At 40.5% G+C, this 24,488-nt stretch overlaps 1 protein-coding gene across 5 annotated transcripts in view; it reads left to right on the forward strand.

Moving 5' to 3' along the window:
- Window positions 1–24,488, forward strand: part of DACH1 (dachshund family transcription factor 1) — a 482,576-nt gene that overhangs the window by 326,626 nt on the left and 131,462 nt on the right. For 3 of the 5 annotated variants that reach the window (XM_082247025.1, XM_082247026.1, XM_082247029.1), the window contains exon 4: window positions 15,681–15,836. The exons of the other annotated variants lie outside the window; for them this stretch is intronic. In XM_082247025.1, coding sequence (XP_082103151.1) covers window positions 15,681–15,836 — 156 coding nt within the window. The remainder of the gene's footprint in view (window positions 1–15,680; window positions 15,837–24,488) is intronic. 5 annotated transcript variants of the gene reach the window in all.

Below are 24,488 nucleotides of genomic sequence, written 5' to 3' on the forward strand. Positions count from 1 at the left end.
AAAAAACAATAAAAATGACATAAATCTTTCCCGTAGTAAGTAAACGCAATAACTTTTGTGCAAACCAATCAAAATCCGCTTATTGCGATTTTTTTTTTACCAAAAATATGTAGCAGAAAACAAATTGGCCTAAGATGTTAAAAAATTTTGATTTTTACATTTTTTTTGTTTTTAGAATTTCATATAACAAATTTGAAAAATATTGTTATTTTTTCAAAATTGTCGCTCTTTTTTTGTTTATAGAACAAAAAGTAAAAATCTCACAGGTGATCAAATACCACCAAAAGAAAGCTCTGTTTGTGAGAAAAAAAGGACGTCAATTTCGTTTAGGTACAGTGTCACATGACCGCACAATTGTCTGTTAAAGTCACGCAGTGCCGAAATCGCAAAATAGGCTCTGGTCTAAGAGCAGCCAAATCCTCTGGGGCTTAAGTGGTTAATTGTTTATTTGGTTTGCATAAGGTATTAGGGAGATGATGCATATAAGCCTTACTCTAGCTAGTTTTTTTCTTACATTTTGCATAGATTGGAGTACATTTTACATTTTGGTCAGATTTGTAATTCTATATATGATCCTATTGGAAAAAGGAGGGGGGTTCCTTATTTTTTGCTGACCTCATGAAGTCCACACTGGTAATGAGCACTGCAGTTTTCAAACTTTTAGAAGGCATGGAAATCAATAAAAGATGTAAAAAAAAACTACCTTAGGGCAAGCTAACAAGAAAAAGTAGTAGTTTTCTTGGCCACCAGATGTCCTCTGATGGTCAGCATTACCCAACCTTCTTTCTCTGGGGGCAGGTTGACCTGCCCCAGAGTGTGACTAAACATTGAAAGGAGAAGCAGCACAATAATGAGCTCATCACTCTGTATCTCTGATTTATCTTTGTATCTGTGTGCTTGCTGTCAGCACATAAACAGACTGGCTCTTTGTACTGCTTCGTCCTACGAAACTTCACCCCTGCTGTACAAAGACTGCAAGAGGCGGTATGCTAATGTTTAAAGAGCTACATTAATTAGTGCCTTTATTATCTGCATAGAGTTCAGCTTCAAGGTTATATGTATTTTAACTCATCTTGATAATATAGAGACATTATAGTCTTTTTTTAACATAAACATTTTGGAGACAATCTCTCAAAGCATTTTCTATACTTTATATACTAATGGATATTTGGGGTGGTATTATAAACAGCAACAGCAGATTCTGGCTGGCATAATGGCTTGCTAAAACTTGTAGAACTGATATAATACAAAACACCTGCAGACAATTCTGCCACAACATAAACTCGACAAAAGTATACTGCTTTAGTTATATAATTCATTTTAAGCTCTCTACTTGCTCAAAGTGGACAGAAACATCTGATGTAGTGTGTTACTGCTTGTAGTTATTGCTCAACATCAGTGCAACCATGTGATGTTGAGTGATACTTACAATGAGGAATGCCACTCAGTTAGCTATTATTTGGTTGAATAAATATATTTGTGTACACTACATTAGGGAGAAAGACAGAACAGAATAGGTAATGGAGCTAGGAATAGTTACATTTAACTGGACCTTTTCTGTAAGTCATTTAGTAGTTTCTCCAAGCCATTTCTTCAGTTGCAACATTACAGAACAAGGTTAAAGTGTTTTTTTCTTTTTTAAATTACGAACATGTTATATTTACCTGTTCTGTTGTTTTGCACTAAGCAGCTCCAATTCTCCTCTTTTCGGGTCCTCCACCGGCACTCCTTGCTCCTCTCCCTCTAGCAGTGCCGCCAGAGAAAGTTGCTTGCCCTGGGGGGAGGGGGGGTGGCACCGCTGCATGCTCACCCCTGAGCCACTGCTGTATGCGCCCATAAGACATATAGAGTCGCGTCTCGGCGCCATCCCCCATCTCTTCTCATTGGTTCTTTGGCTGTGATTGACAGCAGTGGGGACCAATGGGCTTCCGCTTCTGTTTTAGGGAATGAGGAAGGAGAGTCCTGGGACAGCTGAGGCTATCGTGAACATCTCTGGATCGGAGGTAGCTCAGGTAAGAATTGGGGGGGGCACTGCACAAAGGAGGTTTTTTACTTTCAAGCATAGAAAGCATGAAACTTAAATGAGAACTTTCACAGGCAGATAGTGTAAACTGTAATAACAGAAATGGCCAATACTAGAGAAAAAGAACCTATAGAGAACTAGGAGTCCTAGTATTTTGACCTCTGCAGCACCATCAAATAGCAATGCCATCAGGTACTCGATCTTCTAAAACTCCTGGGACCCATAAAAGTCAGTCAGGCTTCTATGGTGGGAATTATGAGGGTGGCTGAATGCAAAAAAAAAAAAAAAAAGTGGCATTGTTTTTTTAAATTGAGAGCTGGTGAAAACAAATAGGAATACCTTAGTCAAGGACATCTGCAATCTGATCTTATCAACAGCATACACTGTTGTTAAACTTGGCCAAACAGTGCCTGATTAAACGTTCTGCGAATAATTGTAACGTTAAAAATGTAATGATTAATATGTTTTCACCATTTACGGTAAACAACCACATATCCTTGAAATGATTATATACCTTTGGCCATTGTAAGGCAAATACCTTGAGTAAACAGCTTCATTAGAGAGTATGAGACATCTGGGAGGCATTTTGTTGCTTTAATGGAAGCTTTTTCCTGGACATTTCACCAACAACTTCAGATCAATTACAGGTGACAGCATAGCTGTGAGTACCTTTACAATATAGGTCCAATGATGGAGTTAGCTGTAATAGCACTACAAATTTAATTTTCCTTCTCTTTTAGATTCAGACAACAAACAATAAATCATATTAAAGCAGCGATAGCAAAACACCAATAAGGTATTGCATCTACTCATATCTAGGGAGATCTTTAGTAGTTTTCAAAAGCAATGTAATTAGACGAGCCATTCTTTCTTGAAAGATTACCAAGTGCATTATTTCTATATGGATCTTCAGGTTTTTACAGGTGTTACTCAAAAAGGGTGACAGAGGTTAAGAGCCAAAAGACCATTTATAATGTAGCTTTACTTGAAAGCAAAGACATCTGAGACATAAAACAAATCTATAAAACACATAAAACAGCATGAGAGCATCAACAGCCAAGGAATAATAATATAATCTCACATTGAAAATTACTTTGTAGAGGAATAGACTATGCTGAGAAATAGAATAACATTTCATGTTAACCCATTCTGAGCCTTACTTGTTAGCAATGCTCAGGAGTACAAATTAAAGCCACCAGCTGGCAAATAAATTGTATTTCTTTACTGCACTGAAGGCAATAAAAGCATATTTGATTGGTTGGTGCGCTTAGTTCGAATTTGCTTGATATAGTAATTCCACTCTTTCATTCATACTGCTATTCGTTTCTGATTATAGGGCAATTACTGTAACTTCACACTCACAATTGTGCATAGAAACCATAATGCTTATCATGCACCAATACTTTTTGAATTTGCATCATTTATTCTCTTGGCTGGAGATTTATGTCAGTGTAATTACTATGTATTGCTTATTTATTATGCTTTTTAGTTTTCAGTTCAGTATCAAAATGCATAAAGCTAGGAACGTTGATTTTAAAGGCCTGGAAATTATCAATATTTTATAATTAATATTTGTTTCTTTCTCTAAGTAGTTATGAGGATGCTTATTACACAAGCTCAGATTAGAGTTGACAATTGCAAACATAAGCCAACCAACATGGAAGCAAAATCAATACATACATTTCCCTTGGGGCCACTATTTACTGTTCACAGCACCATTTACTTAATGGAATGGCAGTTATGTTTGCAAAAACCTTGTAACTAGCATTTTTATGTTTTAACTAAAAGCAGCTTTCTCCATGAATAACAAAAATAACGTGCTTGCTGTAGTTAATGGCAAAAATATTTTAAGCTGTCATGCATCAATAACTTATATGCTGCAGAATAACAGGACAAAGCAACATTTCTGAAGGGAAGCACTTCAGTTGGCAAGCTTTGTTAACTTATCTTGCTTAATTTGAGTGAGATAATGCACTCATCCATAATTGTCTATTAAATAGGTTGAGCCTTCCTGCATTTTCAAGCTCTTTATAAATTTCTGCTGATGCTGGAACTGTATCTCTCTTGTCATATGAGAGCTAGATGCTTGCTAGAGACATGTCTAACCAGCTGACTATTTGAAGTATCATGTGATCTTTACATAACTTATTTGTATGCTATATAAAACATGATGTGTCAAAATGGCAGCAGAAATGGTTACAGCATCTAGTGATGACCTACTTACAAGATGAAAAAGTAAAGAACACCCTCAGGGTGTTTTGATCTCATTCACACAATATTTGGTGTGCATCTTCGACTTCTTTTCTCCTATGGCATTTGTTATTTATATAGTACTTTATTTTCATCATCCTTACAAGTGAGAAATGTAGTGGTAATACTTTATGATAGAATACCTTTAAGGGCTCATGTACACTACAGCTTCTAAAATTGAGTTTAGGAGCTTTTGGCGTTTTTTTTTTTTTTTGCCAAAAGTCCTAAATTCAACTCTATTAAAGCCTATGTGTCCATGTACACATAGGCTTTTATAGAGTTGAGTTTAGGACCTTAGGCAGCAGCTTCTAAACTCTTTTAAAAGCCTATGTGTACATGGACACATAGGCTTTTATAGAGTTGAGTTTAGGATCTTAGGCAGCAGCTCCTAAACTCTTGTAAAAGCCTATGTGTACATGGACACATAGGCTTTTATAGAGTTGAGTTTAGGACCTTAGGCAGCAGCTTCTAAACTCTTGTAAAAGCCTATGTGTACATGGACACATAGGCTTTTATAGAGTTGAGTTTAGGACCTTAGGCAGCAGCTTCTAAACTCTTGTAAAAGCCTATGTGTACATGGACACATAGGCTTTTATAGAGTTGAGTTTAGGACCTTAGGCAGCAGCTTCTAAACTCTTGTAAAAGCCTATGTGTACATGGACACATAGGCTTTTATAGAGTTGAGTTTAGGACCTTAGGCAGCAGCTTCTAAACTCTTGTAAAAGCCTATGTGTGTACAGGAAGCCTAAAAGTTCTAGCAATTTTTGCCCCCATTCTCCCACACAGTCCCCAATTGCTATGACAATGGGTATAAAAATCCAGTGGATTGCATTAAAGTAATATAATAGTTGTCCAGTCTCTTGCCATTTGGAATCCAGTTAGGTTCTTGTTGTCAGTGCTTTTGAACTGCATTGCTCATTAGGAATTCAACCCCTGCTTTCAGAGTGGCTTTTTGACTTTAAGTAACGCCATATTCTTTCACATTAGGATATCAGTCTCTGATCTGCTGTACTGTAGTATGCCTGCCTATTGCAGCCTACCCATGAAATATAGAAAAGTCTATGGATGTATCTAACCTCATTGACCAGTCTGGATCTACTGATCAACTGACATGCAAACATTGCACTGAATGAGGATGCTTATGCACATTTTCCCCATATACCCAATTTTAAGCATAGGTTTATGCCATGTTTACTCTAAGGTATTGTTATACCTTAGAGTTTGCATATTTCATAATTACAATGGGGGTCATCAACCTACTAAAATTGAATTGTTAGGGCAATGATTGTTGTACTTTCTACATAAAAAGTACACAATAGGGAAGCCCCAAAAAGAAAAAAAAAAAGAAAGAGAATCACCCATTCTGTCAAGGATTCTGCTGATGCTAAAGTAATACATATCCATAAAGCCCGTTATATTTGGAAATGTAAGTGAGTTTCATTTTACCACAAGGTTATATCAGTAAAAAATGAGTAACTGTAAAATCAGTCTGTATATGCAGTAAAGCATGCTTGTTATACTCACTGTGGAACCTAGGGGGTTAATCCTGTGCATTGTGTAAAAAGGCTGTTTGATCCTGTATTCTCTGATCCTCTTCTCCTTCCACAGTCCCCAATCCATCTCCTGATAGAACAGAGCCTTGGGGGTACTCTGCACATGCTCAGTTTGGTGTGTATTCATAGAACGTTTTTTTATTTTTTATTTATTTTGGAAGAGTGCATGTGGTCAGCACAGGGCCAGTCAGCACTGTCCAGACAGAGGGTCAGGGGTCATGCAGCCTCATAGAACAGTTAGAGGAAAATAAAAACTCCTCCTACAAGCTTTAACAAGTGCTCGGCTGGACACTTATAGAAGTCACAAGACTGCTATATACTGCTGATGAGAAAAGGTAATTAGCAGTTTATATTTACTAAAATAATTGCATTTCTTTGTTCTGTGTACTGTGGGAGATCAGATATAGTGGATGCAGGGTCCTGCGTTTAGTAACACTTTAACCACTTAAGGAACATGCCTATTTCTGACACTTGTTGTTTACAAGTTAAAATCAGTATTTTTTGATAGAAAATTGCTTAGACCCCCCAAACATTATATATATATATATATATATATATATATATATATATATATATATATATATTTTTTTTTTTAGCAGAGACCCTAGTGAATAAAATGGAGATCATTGCACCATATTTGCGCAGCGGTCTTACAAATGCAGTTTTTTGGAAAATGCTGCTCCGGTCCTCCAAGGCCATAGAGTCAAGTGGGGGCCATCTTGCCCTCACTCGACTTCCTGCCAGGGGCATGGACAGATCGGATAATTTTTCTCCATTACGGGCTCTGATATGCGGGGAAAACCAACGGGAAGAGGCGGGAAGGGGGTGAGCACCTCTCCCTCCACCCATAAAAGTGATCCTGTGACATATCTGCCACTGGGACCACTGTTATGTGAAAGAGGACCACAGGCCTAGTAAGAAAATACTATCTGCTGCTATAACACTGGTATTTAATGTCGAAATACCGATGTAAAACTGTGGTGGGTGGTCCGGAAGTGGTTAAAGTGGTATTAAACCCCAAACCAAAAATTTATTATATTGCAGCTTACTAATTATTAGATTTGTTTTCTTTTTTATGCTTTTTTTCTCTCTGATTTCCCATGGTAATCAGGCCAGTGACACACCTCTTGTAGGAGTGAGACACAACTCCGGAGAAATGAGCACATGAGACACAGCATCATTATTAGTCTGGGGGGGGGTGGGGGGTAGTGTTACATGTAATAACAGATTAAGATGCACTAACAAATTGGAGTCAAACGCCAGCTACTACTTTATAAGAAGGTAAAGCAAACAACTTTTTTTTCTTATGGGATAAAGGTTTTGCATGAATAAATAAAAGCTGATCTTTTTAACTGCCCCTGCTAGTGTTAAGTGGTTTGTCCATGTAAACTGATACATTCTGCTGGAGAGCTTGAGCTTTGGAAAAACATCAGAATTAATGGCTGGATCACCAGATCAAAATAGAAGAAATATGCATAGAAAAAAAAGCGAATACATCCACCACATCTAAGAATTGATAAGCTGCAATATAATAAATGTTTACTCTTGGGTTTAAACATATTCTTTAGAGGCATAAAGGAAAAATATCAGAATTAATGGCTGGATCACCAGATCAAAATAGAAGAAATATGCATAAAAAAAAAAGCTAATACATCCACCACATTTAAGAATTGATAAGCTTAAATATAATAAATGTTTACTCTTCGGTTTAAACATATTCTTTAGAGGCAGACATTATGATCTAAATTGTTAGATTGTCTTAACAAATCAGGCAGGAAGGTAGTTAGGTGGAATCTAGTAAAGAAGTAGAGGCTGTTCTCTTAGAAAAGTCAAAGTTCACCTATACTGTATTATCTTAGTGATTATTGCAAAGTGCAAGGGAATTTTTAAAAATAGGGATTATTCTTTCACATGATTGGATGATTGACATAAAACGTGTTCCCCGTACTTACAAAGCTAGGTGACTATTTGCTTTGCAAAGTGAAAAATCTATATTTCTTTAGCAAATCAACCCAGTTTATTTGTGTGTATACATTTTAACTTGAACTCCTAAACTCTTCAATCAGAACTCCATCCAAGCAGCAAAATCTATCTGCACAGTCATGCTTATTTGATTAGGAAAGCAATCATGAATACCTTTCTTCAGTTCTTCTCATGTACCTGTTGATACTGCTAGTGGTTCTTGTCAGGGCTTTTTTTTCTCATAAAATAGGTGAAGGAACTCTATCACGAACCCCCAAAATCCCCCTTTCCCCAATAACACACACACACCCTCCAACCGCATCAAATAGTGGGTTTGGTCAAATTGTGGAGAGTCTTAAAGGGTTATTAAATACCAGGAGTGCATAGTACAGTACATAGTAAGTACAGAGTGCAGAGTTCAGTGGGGGTTACACACAGTGTAAAGTTCAGAGTTGCACTACATGCAGTGTTTGGGGGTGCACTACGCATATACTGCAGAATTCAGGGGTGCGCAACACTGTGCAGACTTCAGCCTTCTTCCACAGCTGCTTAGTTTTTCATCCCCCATCCACATCTAAATTTCACCCCTCTTCTTTTCTAGCAACCCCCTGCACACTGTAGGTGGCTCCACCTCTCTCACTTGCAGGGAGATTATCAAATGGGGATGTCAGCATCTGCACTACACCCCAGGCACCTGCATCTCTCTTGTCCCCATCCTGCACTCAGTGGGAGCCACTTAGGAGTTTCGATCTGTGGGAACTGTTGGAAGACAAGCGGTCACTTGAAAACACATAAGTCATACTTCTGTGTTTACAAGTTATAGTGGTGAGCAGGGAGAAGAAGGCCCGAGCCAGAAGTGGTGGAACTGAGTTCCACCAAGTTCCAGCTGAAAAAAAAGCCTGATTCTTGTAATCCTGGGCTTCCTGTAAGGGGCCGCTAGGTGGAGATGACATCATGCCACCTCCCACACCTTGGAGCAGTGATTTAGAACCCTAGCTTCCCAGATGTTTTGGAACTACATTTCCCATGATGCTCATGCACTCTGTGGTGTAGCTGAGCATCATAGGAAATGTAGTTCCAAAACATCTGGGGTGCCAAGGTTCGCCATCACTGCCCTAAAGGCTGTATACAACCTTAGTGTGAAATATTTTGTATTTGCCTTGCTAAAGAAATGAAAACATATCTTTATCATGTTCAGGAATACAAAAATGCACATTAAAAACAGAAACAGAAAATAAATACAAAAACAAAAAATCCTCTTTTGGAGAACAAATTGTAACTTGTACTGCGCTTCGGTCCTCCTTTTTTTTTTTTTTTTTAATTTCATGTAGGAACTTCGTTTTATTATTTCTAGGTATCAAATACTTCCCCAGAAACAATTAGAATGTTAATATTTATTAATACATACTTCCATGTTTCACACTGACATGTAACTGATGAACAGTTATTTAAAGTTCTACTTATAACTGGTAGAAAAATCCTCCAGTGGCTTGCAAAAAAGGAACATATTCAATTGCCCTTACTTGTTTGATGCTTTCTATTGGTTAATTCTGTTTCAGAATTTTTTATGCCTTTGTAGAACTCCAAGCTTTTTTCCTCTATGAAGACCTGTATTCATTTTCAAACACTGTCACATTTATTCAAGTACACAATTATACAGAGGCAGCTGGCTTTTATCTAGCGATATTTACTTCAAAAAGCAAAGTTAAATGGTATCATAGATTAATTCTTAGGGCACAGAAGATTCTTTTTAGAGTAGAAAGAGATTTTGTAATTACTTAGGCTACAGCAATAAATTCGAGTATGTGTACTGTTAGATTCATCATATGATATGCCACAATGCAAAGCAGCAATAAAAAAAAACAAGTTATAAAAATCAAACATGGGAACATGACATCGTTGTCACAAATATGCATTACAGTTTGTCTATAATTTACAGCTCTGCATAACATGCTTTCTTGAGTAGTATTTTTTTCATTCAGGAAGCAATGAAACTTCAAAAAGGGCATTATCCTCTGCAATTTCTTACATAAATCAAACTGGAAATAAGACACATTTTACAATTCAATTTAAGATCCCACTGAGACAATAATGTTGCAAGCTGTGCATTTTGCAAAGTAATATAGTAATGTCTAGTTTGCATTTTTGAAAAACCAAATTAATCACACTTTATTGAATATGTTCAAGCAAACCTAAAATCATTTATTATTAAAAATCTCTTGCAACAAATATAAACTATATTTTATACATAAAGGACAAAGTCATTTATTCATTAGGATAAAATGCTTGTACGTAGTATTTTAGAAGAACACGAAATCACAATGTGAATGTATAGTGAATGCAAATCTCTGTAGGCATGACAGAGACAATAAAAAGGCAACAATTAAAGCACTTTTCCTGGAAACAGTGATTTGCAGTATAGCAGGATATACAGGTAGACTGTAAAAGTGTTTGAGCTACTCAAACAAAACATTTTTTAGAATATACTTTCAGTTGAATTATTTTATACAAATGTATATGCATGTTTTTTGCTTTACAATGTGTTATTAAATATGGACCATTAAAGTCAGCATTTACATTTTTATCTTCTTTTGTTGGGGCACAGGTCATGCATTTTGGCTATATATGTTTAAATCTGATCTCCAGGCATTTAAACAGTCAAAACATACACCAATCAGCCATAACTTAATGACCACCCACCTAATATTGAGTAGGTCCCCCTTTTGCCACCAAAGGACCCCTGACCCATTGAGGCATTGATGCCACTACACCTCTGAAGGTATGCTATGATATCTGGCACCAAGCCATCAATAGCAGATCCTTTAAGTCCTCTAAGTTGCGAGGTGGGGCCTCTATTGATTAGACTTGTTTTTCCAACACATTCCACAGATGCTCGATTGGATTAAGATCTGGAGAATTTGGAGGCCATGACACCTCCAACTTGTTATGTTCAATAAACCATTTTTTCAGTCTGCTGGGGGACATTATCCTGCTGCAGGGAAGCCATAAAGGAATACTGTTTCCATGTAGGGGAGTACTTGGTCAGCAACAATGTTTAGGTAGGTGGTACATGTCAAAATAACATCCACATGAATGGCATGACCTAAAGTTTCCCAGCAGAATATTGCCCAAAGCATCACGTTGCCTCCTTCGGCTTACCTTCTTTTCATACTGCATCTTGATGCCATCTCATTCCCAGTTAAGCAATGTACATGCATCCAGACATTCACATGAAGTGAAAGAAAATGTGATCCAACAGACCAGGCCACCGTCTGCCACTACTTTGTAGTCCAGTTCTGATTCTCGCCTGTCCATTGTAGATTTTTTTTGGCTATGAACACGGGTCAGCATGGGCACCCTGATTGGTCTGTGGCTACGCAGTCCCATGCACAACAAACTGCGATCCCAAATTTTTCTGCTTTCAACAAATCTACTTCAGGGACAACATGTTTACTGGCTGCCTCTAATATCCCCCTGAATTTTAGATGCCATTGTAACAGGATAATCAATGTTATTCACCTAACCTGTCAGTGGTCATAAAGTTATGGCTGATTTGGTGTAAATATGCAAATTGCTTGTTTACGTGTCAAGGGATTTTGTAGTTCCAAGTAGCTAGCCCTGTGATTCCAGCACCCCTGCTTAATTACAGAGCCAGAACCTTAACCTCATGGATGCTGCAGCACAGTCTGTCCAAGAACACACCCCCCATACTACTAGTACTATAATAGTCATTGCTGACTCATTATTGTCTGTCTCTCTTTTAAGGCCAGGTTCACAATGCTATGACATGGAAGTCGGACAACCTTCAATCTGACTTTGCCCTGTCTAACTTTCATGGGGCTTCAATGAATGGGATCCGACTTTGATCTGACCATACCAGGCCCTTTGAGTCTGGTATGGATCTTGAGGGGGGAACCCCACATAAAAAAAAAAAAAAATCGGTGTTGGGTCTCACCCCCAAGACCATACCAGACAAGGGTCTGCTATGAATTTTGAGGGGAAATCTCACACAAAAAACAAAACGCTGTGAGCCCCCCCCCCCCCCAAGTTTCATACCAGACCATTATCCATGCATGCCACTTGGCAGGTCAGAAAAAGGGGGGCCGACTGAACCCCCCCCCCACCTGGACCATACCAGGTCACATGCCTTCAAAGTGGGAGAGTGGGTGCTTTAGGGCAGGGGGGCTCTGCACCCCCCCACCCCAAAGCACCTTGTCCCTATGTTAATGGAAACAAGGGCCTCTTCCCGACAAGGGGCTTATTGGAATCTAGAAGCCCCCTTTAACAAGGGGGCCCCAGATGTCATCCGTCCATGTGAATAAATATAGGGTACATTTTACCCTTACCCATTCACCCCTAAAAAGCAGTGTAGTGTAAATAAAAACAGACATTTTTTGACAAGTCTTTTAATAAATGTGAAGAATGTCCCCCATCCTAGCTCCAATGTGTCTTCTTTCTCTGGTCTACTCCCTCTGGTCTTCTCCCTCAGCTGCTGTCTTCTCCCTCTGGTGAGGAGTTTAGCCATGGGACGGGGCCATCCGGTGACATCAGCATGAGGCTCCACTCCTTGTGACATCACACAGTGTTACAAGGGGTGGATCTTCATGCTGATGTCACCGGATGGCCACTTTCCATGGCTATATAAGAACTGGCAGACATCTCAGATGACACAAGGGCAGGAGCAAGCATCAGAGGAGGACTGTGTTGACGGCGGAGAAGACAGCAGCGGCGGAGAAGACCAGAGGAAGAACGCATCACAGGAAGGAGAAGACCGGAAGAAGAACGCATCACAGGAAGGAGAAGACCGGAAGAAGAACACATCACCAGAAGGAGAAGACCGGAGGAAGAACTCATTACTGGAGAGAGAAGACAGCAGCAGAGGGAGCAGACTAGAGAAAGAAGACATGTTGGAGCTACGAAAGGACTTGTCAAAAACATCCCTTGTTTTTATTTACACTACACTGCTTTTTTTTTAGGAGCAAATGGGTAGAGGTAAAATGTACCCCATACTCATTCACGTAGGGGGGCTGGGATCTAGAGGCCTTGTCCCCGTCAACATGCAACCCCCCATGTTGAGGGCATGTGGCCTAGTATGGTCCAGAAGGGGGGGCACTCACTCACCCCCCCCCCCATCCTGACCTGGCAGCCGGCATGCTCACGTAAGGGTCTGGTATGGATTTTGGGGGACCCCATGCCATTTCTTTTTTTGGGCGTGGGGGTTTCCTCTCATAAATCCATACAAAACTAAAGGGTCTGGTATAGTCTTGGGGGGGACCCCATGCTGTTTTTTTTTTTTAATTTGGCATGGGGTTCCTTCTTAAGATTCATATCAGACTACAAGGGTCTGGTATGGTCTTGATGGGTACCCCAAACGTTTTTCTTTTTTTTTTAGTTTTGGCGTGGGGTTCTCCTTCAAGATCCTCAGGGCACAAGTCGCAAGCCACAAGTTGAATCAGTTAAGATGATGATCTGACTTTGATCTGACTTCAGTGGTATTGAATGGGCTGAAAATGGACCAAAGTCAGACCAAAGTTGTGCAGGAACCTTTTTCAAAGTCGGACCGACTTGTGTCAGACCAGTTTGGACGACTCTCATAGGGAACCATTGATTTATACACGTCTTGCGACATGTGCTATCAACGTCGAGGCATATGTTGCACCAGTGTGAACCAGTCCTTATACCAGGGTGTTTTCTGTCAACACATATGCGCTGCAGCAGAGGCTGATTAGCTTCTAATGCTGACTCTGCCTGTCTGCTGTACAGGTATTTATACTAGTTGTCTTTGCTTAGACAAATATGAGAACTGACATTGCTGATTTCCCTTTAAAAGGAGTATTTCTCTATCTTTCACTAGTTTCTGTGCTTTCTGACTCAATGACCTGAAACAAGCATGCAGCGAGTAAAGTCAGAATTAATATATTCATCAAAAGTCGAGGCTTATATTAAAGTTTAAACAAATTCACTTTTATTGATATCACAGTAAAATATGGTAAAGATATATTGTTCACACTATGAAGTATTATTTTACATTGCCTCAGTATTCAACTTTGCACCCAGCCTGTACCTATCTGCTCTTTAAATACTCATAGAAAATATCAAATAATCAAATGACCTAGAGTGCTATCACTATATATTGTAGCTCAGCTACACAGATGAAGGGGTGAAAATTTCACTCAAAGTGTTTTCCAGAATTGAATTCTGCTAGGATAAAAGGGGTTGTTGATGCTCAGATGTATAGTTACCCCAGTGCTTTTGTCCCACTTCTGTCCCTACCCAGAATGAAGGCATGTACTTCTCCCATATAAGAGAACATTTTGGAGAAGTGGACAATACCGCTTATTTTTTTTTTGGGTACCTATACAGCTTACTAACAGCAACCCCACTGAGGGTCTAGTTGGGTACCTTTAAACTCCACATTTGTTTTGTTCCATGTCATATTGACAGTTGGAATGAAGTCAGCTCCTGAACTGTTTGCTTAGTCCAGGTCAGTGACTCAAAAAGCTCCAAATGTGAATTGGATTAGCATGACAACCATATAACTAACATCTTTGGAGGAGGATGTCAGTAACTGCAGTTTGCATTTGTCTTGGTTCAGATTTTCCTTAAAGCGGAGTTCCACCCAAAAGTGGAACTTCCGCTTTAGGGAGTCCTGACCCCCTGACATGCCACATTTGGCATGTCATTTTTTTTGGGGGGGAGCGGGTACCGAGTTTTGAGAGGTACCCGCTCCCACTTCCGCTCGGAGCGCCGCGGCGCCCTGAACGGAAGTTCTCCTCTCCCTCTCCCTCCCTGCAATCTTCTGGGACACGTCAGAGGTCCCAGAAGATTGCCGGCCAATCACGGCGCGCAGCGCGACTCGCGCATGCGCAGTGGGTACCCGGCTGTGAAGCCACAAACTGTGACAGCCGGGTGCCCACAGCAGTGATGCACAGCAGTGATGCCTCTGGACCGTTGGACAGGTGAGTAAATGGCTGGAACTCCGCTTTAAGAAATACATTTGTAAAAATAGTAGCTTTCCAGTAGAGACAAATTATGGCAGAATGGGGCCCAAGGCAAGGTGATAGTTTTGGTCCCCTTTCATTTTGATTAAGGTTTATAAGGATTAAAGAAATCACAGATAGGCTAACCTATTTGTATTTTTTGTGTTGGCATGATTTTTTTTTTTTTAGATTCATACTGCATGCAAGTTGATCCTCCCTAGTGAAGTGACAGGCAGGTGCTCAGGTTCAACCAATTGCACTATCTTACTTGTTACAGGAGCATGAAGGTTGTAGTTGAGTTCCCGGAGATCTACCAGACCCGTGGCTCCTGCTTGGGTTTTCCTGTGGATGATCTGGCCCTCTTTCCAGGCCCATTATGTATACCATTAAACATTTACATATTTGTAAACGGGTGTCCTGTATACATAGATCCCAGGACAAAACAGGTAGAACTGCTGAGCCAGTAACGTGGCAATGACATTTTGGGCCAGTTTTTTCTGAGATCCATGTTGTAGAAGGCATTTGTGCACAGGCACAATTCTACACATGAATCAATGTTTAGATTCCTTCCATTGCTTATTTCCCAGCTTTTTAGCAGAAACAAAATGGTTGGAGGCAAGTAAGAATGAATCTATGGATACTGATTATTTCCATTACTCAATGATGTTTAAAAAAGTAAATAAAGTATATAACTGTCCAGAATTAAAGAATAAATGAATGCATACACTGTGTATGTATCAACATAGCTAAAATTCCATTTCTTTCCTTTACTGAAACTTCAAAATCATAAATATAATTTGAAACATGTTGAAGTACAATACCAATATTATAAGGTTACCTGTTAAATTTGATTTTTCTAATTATAGACACCGTCCTAAATCCCAATAATGTACCGTATATTCATTTCTACAGGGAGCAGTGATGGTTCTTGGGAGAAAGAAAAGCTTCAGTCTCTCCCAACCCAAGGATCACAAGCCTCTGTTAACCATCCCAACTTGCCTGGACAGCATAACCTTCCAGTTTCTCATCCTCTCAACTCTCTTCAACAGAATCACCTGCTACCAAATGGTACGAGATGCTGTCATTCATCCCCATCATGATTATTAGTTGTAGCTGTGTTAAAGCCATTGGGCATCAGTAGTGGGAACATATTTTCAGTGCTTAGGGGTAGTTCACTATTCTGTGAAATTAACCATTTAATAAAACTAGAACTTAGTTAATGTGAAGTGATGTGTACAGGAAAGTTTGGTATAAGTATTAGCTATTTCCCCAAGAATTACTAAATAATACCTGATACGAAGATGTTTTGTGTAAGTGTTGCAAGTGTGTGCAAATGTTGACAGTTCATAATGAGACACAACTTCTGGTTTAAACAGTGCAGAATGATTCAGTCACTAACAATAGGAAAAGACATGTTGGAACATTTTTCAGTGATTTGCCTTACATTACCACTTTGTTATAGTTTATTAAATTTCATGATAAGTGTCTTAAAGTAAAATTATATATATATATATATATATATATATATATATATATATATATATATATATATATATATATATATATATATATATATATATATGTGTGTATATATATGTGTATATATATATATATATATATATATATATATATATATATATATATATATATGTATATGTATATATATATATATATATATATATATATATATATATATATATATATACACACAAAACTTCATTGTAAAATAGAATCTGTAATACTTCTTCAACAGATAAAAATGTGCTTCTGCTTTAAAATCAGTTTTACAGACATGTGTTATGAAGAATGTGGCATCTTGCTTGTGTCTCTTAAAATAGATCCTAAAGTGATCTACATATTGACAAAAATAAGACTGTGCTATAAAATAAACTTTTTGTATTACATATATTTATTCAATTTTAAAATGGATACATTATAAGAAATAAAAACTCATGCAACTTTCTAGTTACACTTATAAATAAACAGACACATCATACTGTCAAGGGGCGTGGCTTGTTAGATCAGAACATAGCAGGATCGCATAGCCTCTGTCATGATCTAAGGGAGAATGACAGACGGCTGTGTTTACATCATCCGTCTGCCTTTCTTCCTCTCCTGTGGGAGGTTGCGAGTGACCGGCAGACATCGGAGCCGTCGGTCACACGCATGGGGATAGCAGGGAACGAGCGGGGGCAGGAGCGCGCCTCTGGCGGCGCGCGCTCGCCCCCTAGAGGCTCGTGGGTGAGTGACGTACCCCTACATCACTTTGCCCAGGAGGGGCTGACCGCTGCCGTATATAGTTGTGCGGCGGTCGGCAAGTGGTTAAAGCTTAAAGTGGATGTAAACCCCATTCATGAAATCTGACCTGGGATATACAGTATATCTTTAGTATTTACTTATCTCTCTTCAAAGCCTTGAGTCCCATGTCTTTCTGTTGCTCCATTCCTCTGTTATCAGCATGATAACTCCTGACATGTTATCATGGAGATAAAAGCAGCTGGAAATTTGTGTCAGGGTGGGTACATAGAGATAGATTACAGAGTTCTTGTCTATTCACAGCACAACTCTGCATGTTTCTTCCTTCCTCTGCCTATGTGGAGGGGTGCCTTTCCTCCAATCAGCTATCACAAAGTGTATGCCAAAACTCCACAACCATGACAGAGTTTATTACAAGAAGCTCCTGCACAATGGAAGCACTTCTGCATAGACCTGGAAGAAATACACAAGGCATACCAAGATTCAAATAGATACACACAATATTTGGTTATCTAGATTTCAGCTTTAAAGTGAACATATGGTCAAACACAAGTTAAAATATTAATTGAATCTGAACAAGCCCTGTAAACACTTAAAAACAAACTCTTATTCAACTCTGGAACTACAAGCATTGTGGGTAAATGTGCTTTCAACGTGCTCAAAAGATGCACTGAATTATCAGCTTCTTTCCTCCATTTTTTTATTGATGCAGAATTTTGGCAGCCTGTCCGTCTTCTAGTATAAATGAACAGCATCTGTTTCTAAGCTGCTAGAAACAAACCTAGAGACCTGACTTAGACTTTATTGTGATCTTTGAGGATGAAATACTTCACAGAACATGCAGCTAGAGAGGTCACAGACTCTTGTTAAGATGATGTAAAAATGTTACATTGCATTGTAATTAAATATAGCTTCAGTAGATCAATGTATTTTGTATGCGTTGATTGCCTTTTTTTGTATTGTGAGAAGAAACAATAAAGCACAAATGTTATCTGGCAGTAGCAAAGCAGAAAGTGGACCCAGAATATATAATTAGTAGATTAGTAGTAGATTAGTTGCCCCATGTATACATGAAATGATAAATAATTCATACAACACATAAAATGTGCTGCTAAATTATACTCATATTGTGAGGACAGTCATGCAATATTATTATACATTGTAATATGTTACTAATAAAGAGGAAGTAAACCTCTATCACTAAATTTTACCTATAGGCAAGCCTATAAGAAGGCTTACCTATAGGTGGTGTAAATATCTCCTAAATGCAAACCGTTTAGGAGATATTTACTGTAAATGCAGCCAGTGACATGAAGAAACGGACACCCATGCCATTCCTTTAGAGCCCTGTGCCGTGAACAGCAGCTCCCGGGCACATGTGTGGGAGTGGCGTTATCACAGCTCCGGCCACACACAGAGTCTATGAACCCAGAAGCAAGATGGGTGAAGATGGAAGTGGCCTCAATTGATTCGATGCTTCATTTTCAGGTAAGTTTCCCATAATGGGCTAGTATGTGATGCATACTAGCATTTTATGACATTCCTTACCTTGCAGGTAAGGAAAAAAAATGTCCAGCAGTTTACAACCACTTCAAAGTGACTTTTCATAGACAGAACCTCTGAACATGGACATCCTGGGTTTTCTTCCGAGTTGCAGCAAGTTAGCAGTTTTGAAATCTGATATCAGTCATACCCATAATATAATATATTTTTCACAGAAACCTCTGCATTTCACTGGTGAGATCATCTAATCAACCCCTAAACAATATAAAACAGTTGTTTATGAGGAAGACTGTGGCAGCTATTGAACTCTTTATGTTAGGAGATACAGCTAGTGATTTAGTAAAAATTGAAATGCAGTGTATTGTACATAGGCATAAACTTTCATGAGTGGTATATTTTTGTACCACCATTTCTCATGATAAGGACTATTACATAAAACTCCAAATGACTAGTCAAGTCAGGAAATATCAAAGCCAGAAAATGTTGTAGGCTTTTATAAGTACAGTTGGGTTTGCTTACTTAGGCTGGCCATACATTAATTTTTTTTTTCCATTCAACCACCAGGTTGGAAAAAAAAAAGACCCAATTCCTCCATCCACACACTCAATGTGGATGGGGCGGTCACTCCCTCTGTATTAATGTGTTCTGATGACTGGCAGCCTTCCCCTCCGTCAGAACACACAGATCAAATATTGCTGGCTATAGCTGGTGACACAGATTGTATAGGAAAAATGAGACATGCTGGTTATACAGCTGTCGATCGTAGATCAACTTTTTTACAACAAGCGTGCCCATGCATGGATCGGAATTCAATCCATTTATGGTCACTTTAAGGATTAAAGACTCTTCCCTTTGCTTCACTGGTTTAGTAAACCTACCCAACTGAGCATGACTTGTGCTGGTATGTAAGCGTTTCACATTTTAATATACACCTATAAACAAATAGATGAGAAGAGCTGGCAACTTACACATCTGTATCAATATAATATCTGCACCATTTAAACCAGGGGTCTTCAAACTATAGCCCTCCAGATGTTCAAGAACTACAATTCCCATCATGCCTAGTCATGTCTGTGAAAGTCAGAGTTTTACAATGCCTCTTGGGACATGTAGTTCTGCAACAGCTGGAGGGTCGTAGTTTGAGGATTCCTGATATAAACAGACTTGAGTTTGAGGAATAGACACACATGCCAATGCCAAAGGTGGCAAAATTCAAATGCTTCAACAGGTTGCTTATATTTAAAGTGTACCGATAGACAAACTTTTTTTTTTATAGAATAGCATATGGTTAGAACCCCTTTTGTTTTTCGATAACATAGCAAATGGTTTTGCTGTATATTTCCCATTGTTAAGAAAATACACACCTCCAAGACGCTAAGTAGTAAAATAGGGGCAAATAGATGAAGGACAATGCACAAAAATAAACAATGGCACTCAAATAGGAAATTAATGAGAGGTAGTCACGGTTACTAAATGATAATCAGCTGACCCTATTATTTTAGAAGCCTTAATTAGGGTTGAGCGAACACCTAGATGTCCGTGTTCGACGGGTTCGGCCGAACTTTAAAAAAAAGTCCGGGTCCGTGTCCCGGACTTTTACCGAACTTTTCCCGGACACCGAACCCCATTGAAGTCAATGGGGACCCGAACTTTAAGGCACTAAAATGGCTCTAAAACACCAAAGGAAAGGGCTAGAGTGCTGCAAATGGCAGCAAAACGTAATTAAGAGCATGGCAAGTGCTCTGCAAACAAATGTGGATAGGGAAATAACTTAAAACAACAAAAAAAAACAGAAAAATAAAACAATGTTCTTCTTCATCTCTGAAGGACGAGGCCCATATGGAGTAGGAGGGAGGTTAAGGTGGTGGTGGATGTGGCGGTGACATAGGCGTGCGCACAGGGTGTGCTGGGTGTGCCTGGGCACACCCTAATCACCTAGGGAACCATAGCATTGCCAGTGAGGAGATGGGAAAGATCTCCCTGGGACCTGCTCTGCTCTATTTCTCCTTGCCTACAGGTACATGGCCCCGATACATTACTCTCCCTGCTGGCAAACACATGCATGTGTATTTCAACTTTGGGGTGCACACCTTAATGCAATAGGCTGCGCACACCTATGGGCGGTGTAGGTGGAAGCGGCGGTGGAGGAGGACCAGGGCCGGATTAACAGCATCATGGGCTTGGTGCTGAGGATTTTGAAGGGCCTTAGGGCCGTGCCTTGCCATGCACCCAGAGGAGGAAGGGTGCAGCCATGCATGCCTAATTCAACATGGGATGCTGTCTCTGAAGCCCATAAACACATCCATGCATCGCCAACTGTCCCTCCTTGTCCGGCCTTCACGCTGTGTGGGGAGGTTCTGAGGGTGCTGCCTGGGGAAGCGAGCATAGAAGCCAGACTTCTGTGTTTACAAGTGACAGAAGAGCGGTAACAGTGAATATGGCCAACCCGGGGCCTATATAAAAGGTAGGGGCCTGGAGCTGCAGCTCCAATAGCCCCTACATTAATCTGGCCCTGAGGAGGAGGACGAGGTAGCCAACACTGCTTCTTTTCACAAATTTTAAATGAGGGTACACCCCAAAAGAGTGAGAAAGAGCAAAAATGGAACAATGGGTGGGTAAGGTCGGTATCCATTGCTATTCTGCATAAGGTACGGAAAAGTCCCGTGGGATCCATGCCTGGTTCATTTTAATGAACGTGAGCTTGTCCACATTGTCTCTGGACAGGCGGCTGCGCTTGTCTGTTATAACGCCCCCAGCCGTGCTAAATACCCGTTCAGATAATACACTGGCTGCAGGGCACGCCAGCACCTCCAAGGCGTAAAGGGCAAGCTCAGGCCATGTGCCCAATTTGGAGACCCAGAAGTTGAAGGGGGCAGACCCGTCATTCACTACATGTAGGCGTGTGCACACATACTGCTCCACCATGTTGGTAAAATGCTGCCTCCTGCTAAGACGTTCCATCTGAGCTGCTGGTGCTGCTGTTTGTTGTGGCGTGCTGACAAAGCTTTTCCACATTTCGGCCATGCTAACCCTGCCTTCTGAGGTGCTGGCGGTGCCCTGGTTGCGTTGGCGACCTCCTCCTCCTCCTCCTCTGCCTTGTGCTTCCACTGTGGCCCCGCTGTCAGATGGGAATGCCAGCAGCATGGCGTCTACCAGCGTGCGCTTGTACTCGCGCATCTTGCGATCGCGCTCCAGTGAGTGAATTAAGGACGGTACGTTGTCCTTGTAACGGGGATCCAGCAGCGTGGCCACCCAGTAATCAGCACAAGTTAGAATGTGGGCAACTCGGCGGTCGTTGTGGAGACACTGCAGCATGTAATCGCTCATGTGTGCCAGGCTGCCCAGAGGCAACGAAAGGCTGTCCTCTGTGGGAGGTGTATGGTCCGTGTCCTCTGTATCCCCCCAGCCACGCACCAGTGATGGCCATGAGCTGGCCTGGGTGCCACCCTGCTGTGAACATGGTTCCATCTCCTCCTCCAGCTCCTCCTCCTCCTCATCCTCCTCATCCTCCAGAACTGTGCCCCTGCTGGACAATTGCGTCCCTGGCGTTTGCGTGTGCAGGAACCCACCCTCGGAGCCCCTTGCGAATGACTGCCCTGAAAGCCTTGGAAATGTTACCTCTTCATCCTCCTCCTCCTCCTCATCCTGTGCCACATCCTCTTCCATCATCGCCCGAATTGTTTTTTCAAGGAGGCATAGAAGTGGGATAGTTAAGCTGAGAACGGCGTCATTGCCACTGGCCATGTTGGTGGAGTACTCAAAACAGCGCAACAAGGCACACAGGTCTCGCATGGAGGCCCAGTTAAATTAAATAGCGGAATAGAAAATATGATCCAAAAAAAGTGTATGTATATCACACGTACACAACCACACTAGGCCCCAATTACTATTGTTTGTACCCCTAAAAGGCTAGATGAGGAGTAGGGGGAGTATGGAACAGGCAGCACCCTCAAACCTTCAGAAGTATGAGATGAACCCCAACAACTTGGAAAGGTGGATCTCTCTCACACGTACCGACACAGACTATCCCGCAATTCAATTGATCCTCAAAGGTTTTTATTGAATAGCGGAATAGGAAATATGATCAAAAAAAGTGTATGTATCTCGCACGTACACAACCACACTAGGCCCCAATTACTATTGTTTGTACCCCTAAAAGGCTAGATGAGGAGTAGGGGGGGTATGGAACAGGCAGCACCCTCAAACCTTCAGAAGTATGAGATGAACCCCAACAACTTGGAAAGGTGGATCTCTCTCACACGTACCGACACAGACTATCCCGCAATTCAATTGATCCTCAAAGGTTTTTATTGAATAGCGGAATAGGAAATATGATCAAAAAAAGTGTATGTATCTCGCACGTACACAACCACACTAGGCCCCAATTACTATTGTTTGTACCCCTAAAAGGCTAGGAGTAGGGGGAGTATGGAACAGGCAGCACCCTCAAACCTTCAGAAGTATGAGATGAACCTCAACAACTTGGAAAGGTGGATCTCTCTCACACGTACCAACACAGACTATCCCCCAATTTAACTGATCCCCAAAGGTTTTTGATTAAATAGCGGAATAGAAAATATGATCCCAAAAAAGTGTATGTATATCACACGTACACAACCACACTAGGCCCCAATTACTATTGTTTGTACCCCTAAAAGGCTAGGAGTAGGGGGAGTATGTAACAGGCAGCACCCTCAAACCTTCAGAAGTATGAGATGAACCCCAACAACTTGGAAAGGTGGATCTCTCTCACACGTACCAACACAGACTATCCCCCAATTTAACTGATCCCCAAAGGTTTTTGATTAAATAGCGGAATAGAAAATATGATCCCAAAAAAGTGTATGTATATCACACGTACACAACCACACTAGGCCCCAATTACTATTGTTTGTACCCCTAAAAGGCTAGGAGTAGGGGGAGTATGTAACAGGCAGCACCCTCAAACCTTCAGAAGTATGAGATGAACCCCAACAACTTGGAAAGGTGGATCTCTCTCACACGTACCAACACAGACTATCCCCCAATTTAACTGATCCCCAAAGGTTTTTGATTAAATAGCGGAATAGAAAATATGATCCCAAAAAAGTGTATGTATATCACACGTACACAACCACACTAGGCCCCAATTACTATTGTTTGTACCCCTAAAAGGCTAGGAGTAGGGGGAGTATGGAACAGGCAGCACCCTCAAACCTTCAGAAGTATGAGATGAACCCCAACAACTTGGAAAGGTGGATCTCTCTCACACGTACCAACACAGACTATCCCCCAATTTAACTGATCCCCAAAGGTTTTTGATTAAATAGCGGAATAGAAAATATGATCCCAAAAAAGTGTATGTATATCACACGTACACAACCACACTAGGCCCCAATTACTATTGTTTGTACCCCTAAAAGGCTAGATGAGGAGTAGGGGGAGTATGGAACAGGCAGCACCCTCAAACCTTCAGTATGAGATGAACCCCAACAACTTGGAAAGGTGGATCTCTCTCACACGTACCAACACAGACTATCCCCCAATTTAACTGATCCCCAGAGGTTTTTGATTAAATAGCGGAATAGAAAATATGATCCCAAAAAAGTGTATGTATATCACACGTACACAACCACACTAGGCCCCAATTACTATTGTTTGTACCCCTAAAAGGCTAGGAGTAGGGGGAGTATGGAACAGGCAGCACCCTCAAACCTTCAGAAGTATGAGATGAACCCCAACAACTTGGAAAGGTGGATCTCTCTCACACGTACCAACACAGACTATCCCCCAATTTAACTGATCCCCAAAGGTTTTTGATTAAATAGCGGAATAGAAAATATGATCCCAAAAAAGTGTATGTATATCACACGTACACAACCACACTAGGCCCCAATTACTATTGTTTGTACCCCTAAAAGGCTAGGAGTAGGGGGAGTATGGAACAGGCAGCACCCTCAAACCTTCAGAAGTATGAGATGA

This window comes from Pelophylax lessonae, assembly GCF_965119305.1.
Source record: "Pelophylax lessonae genome assembly, chromosome: 2".
Lineage (NCBI taxonomy): Eukaryota > Metazoa > Chordata > Amphibia > Anura > Ranidae > Pelophylax > Pelophylax lessonae.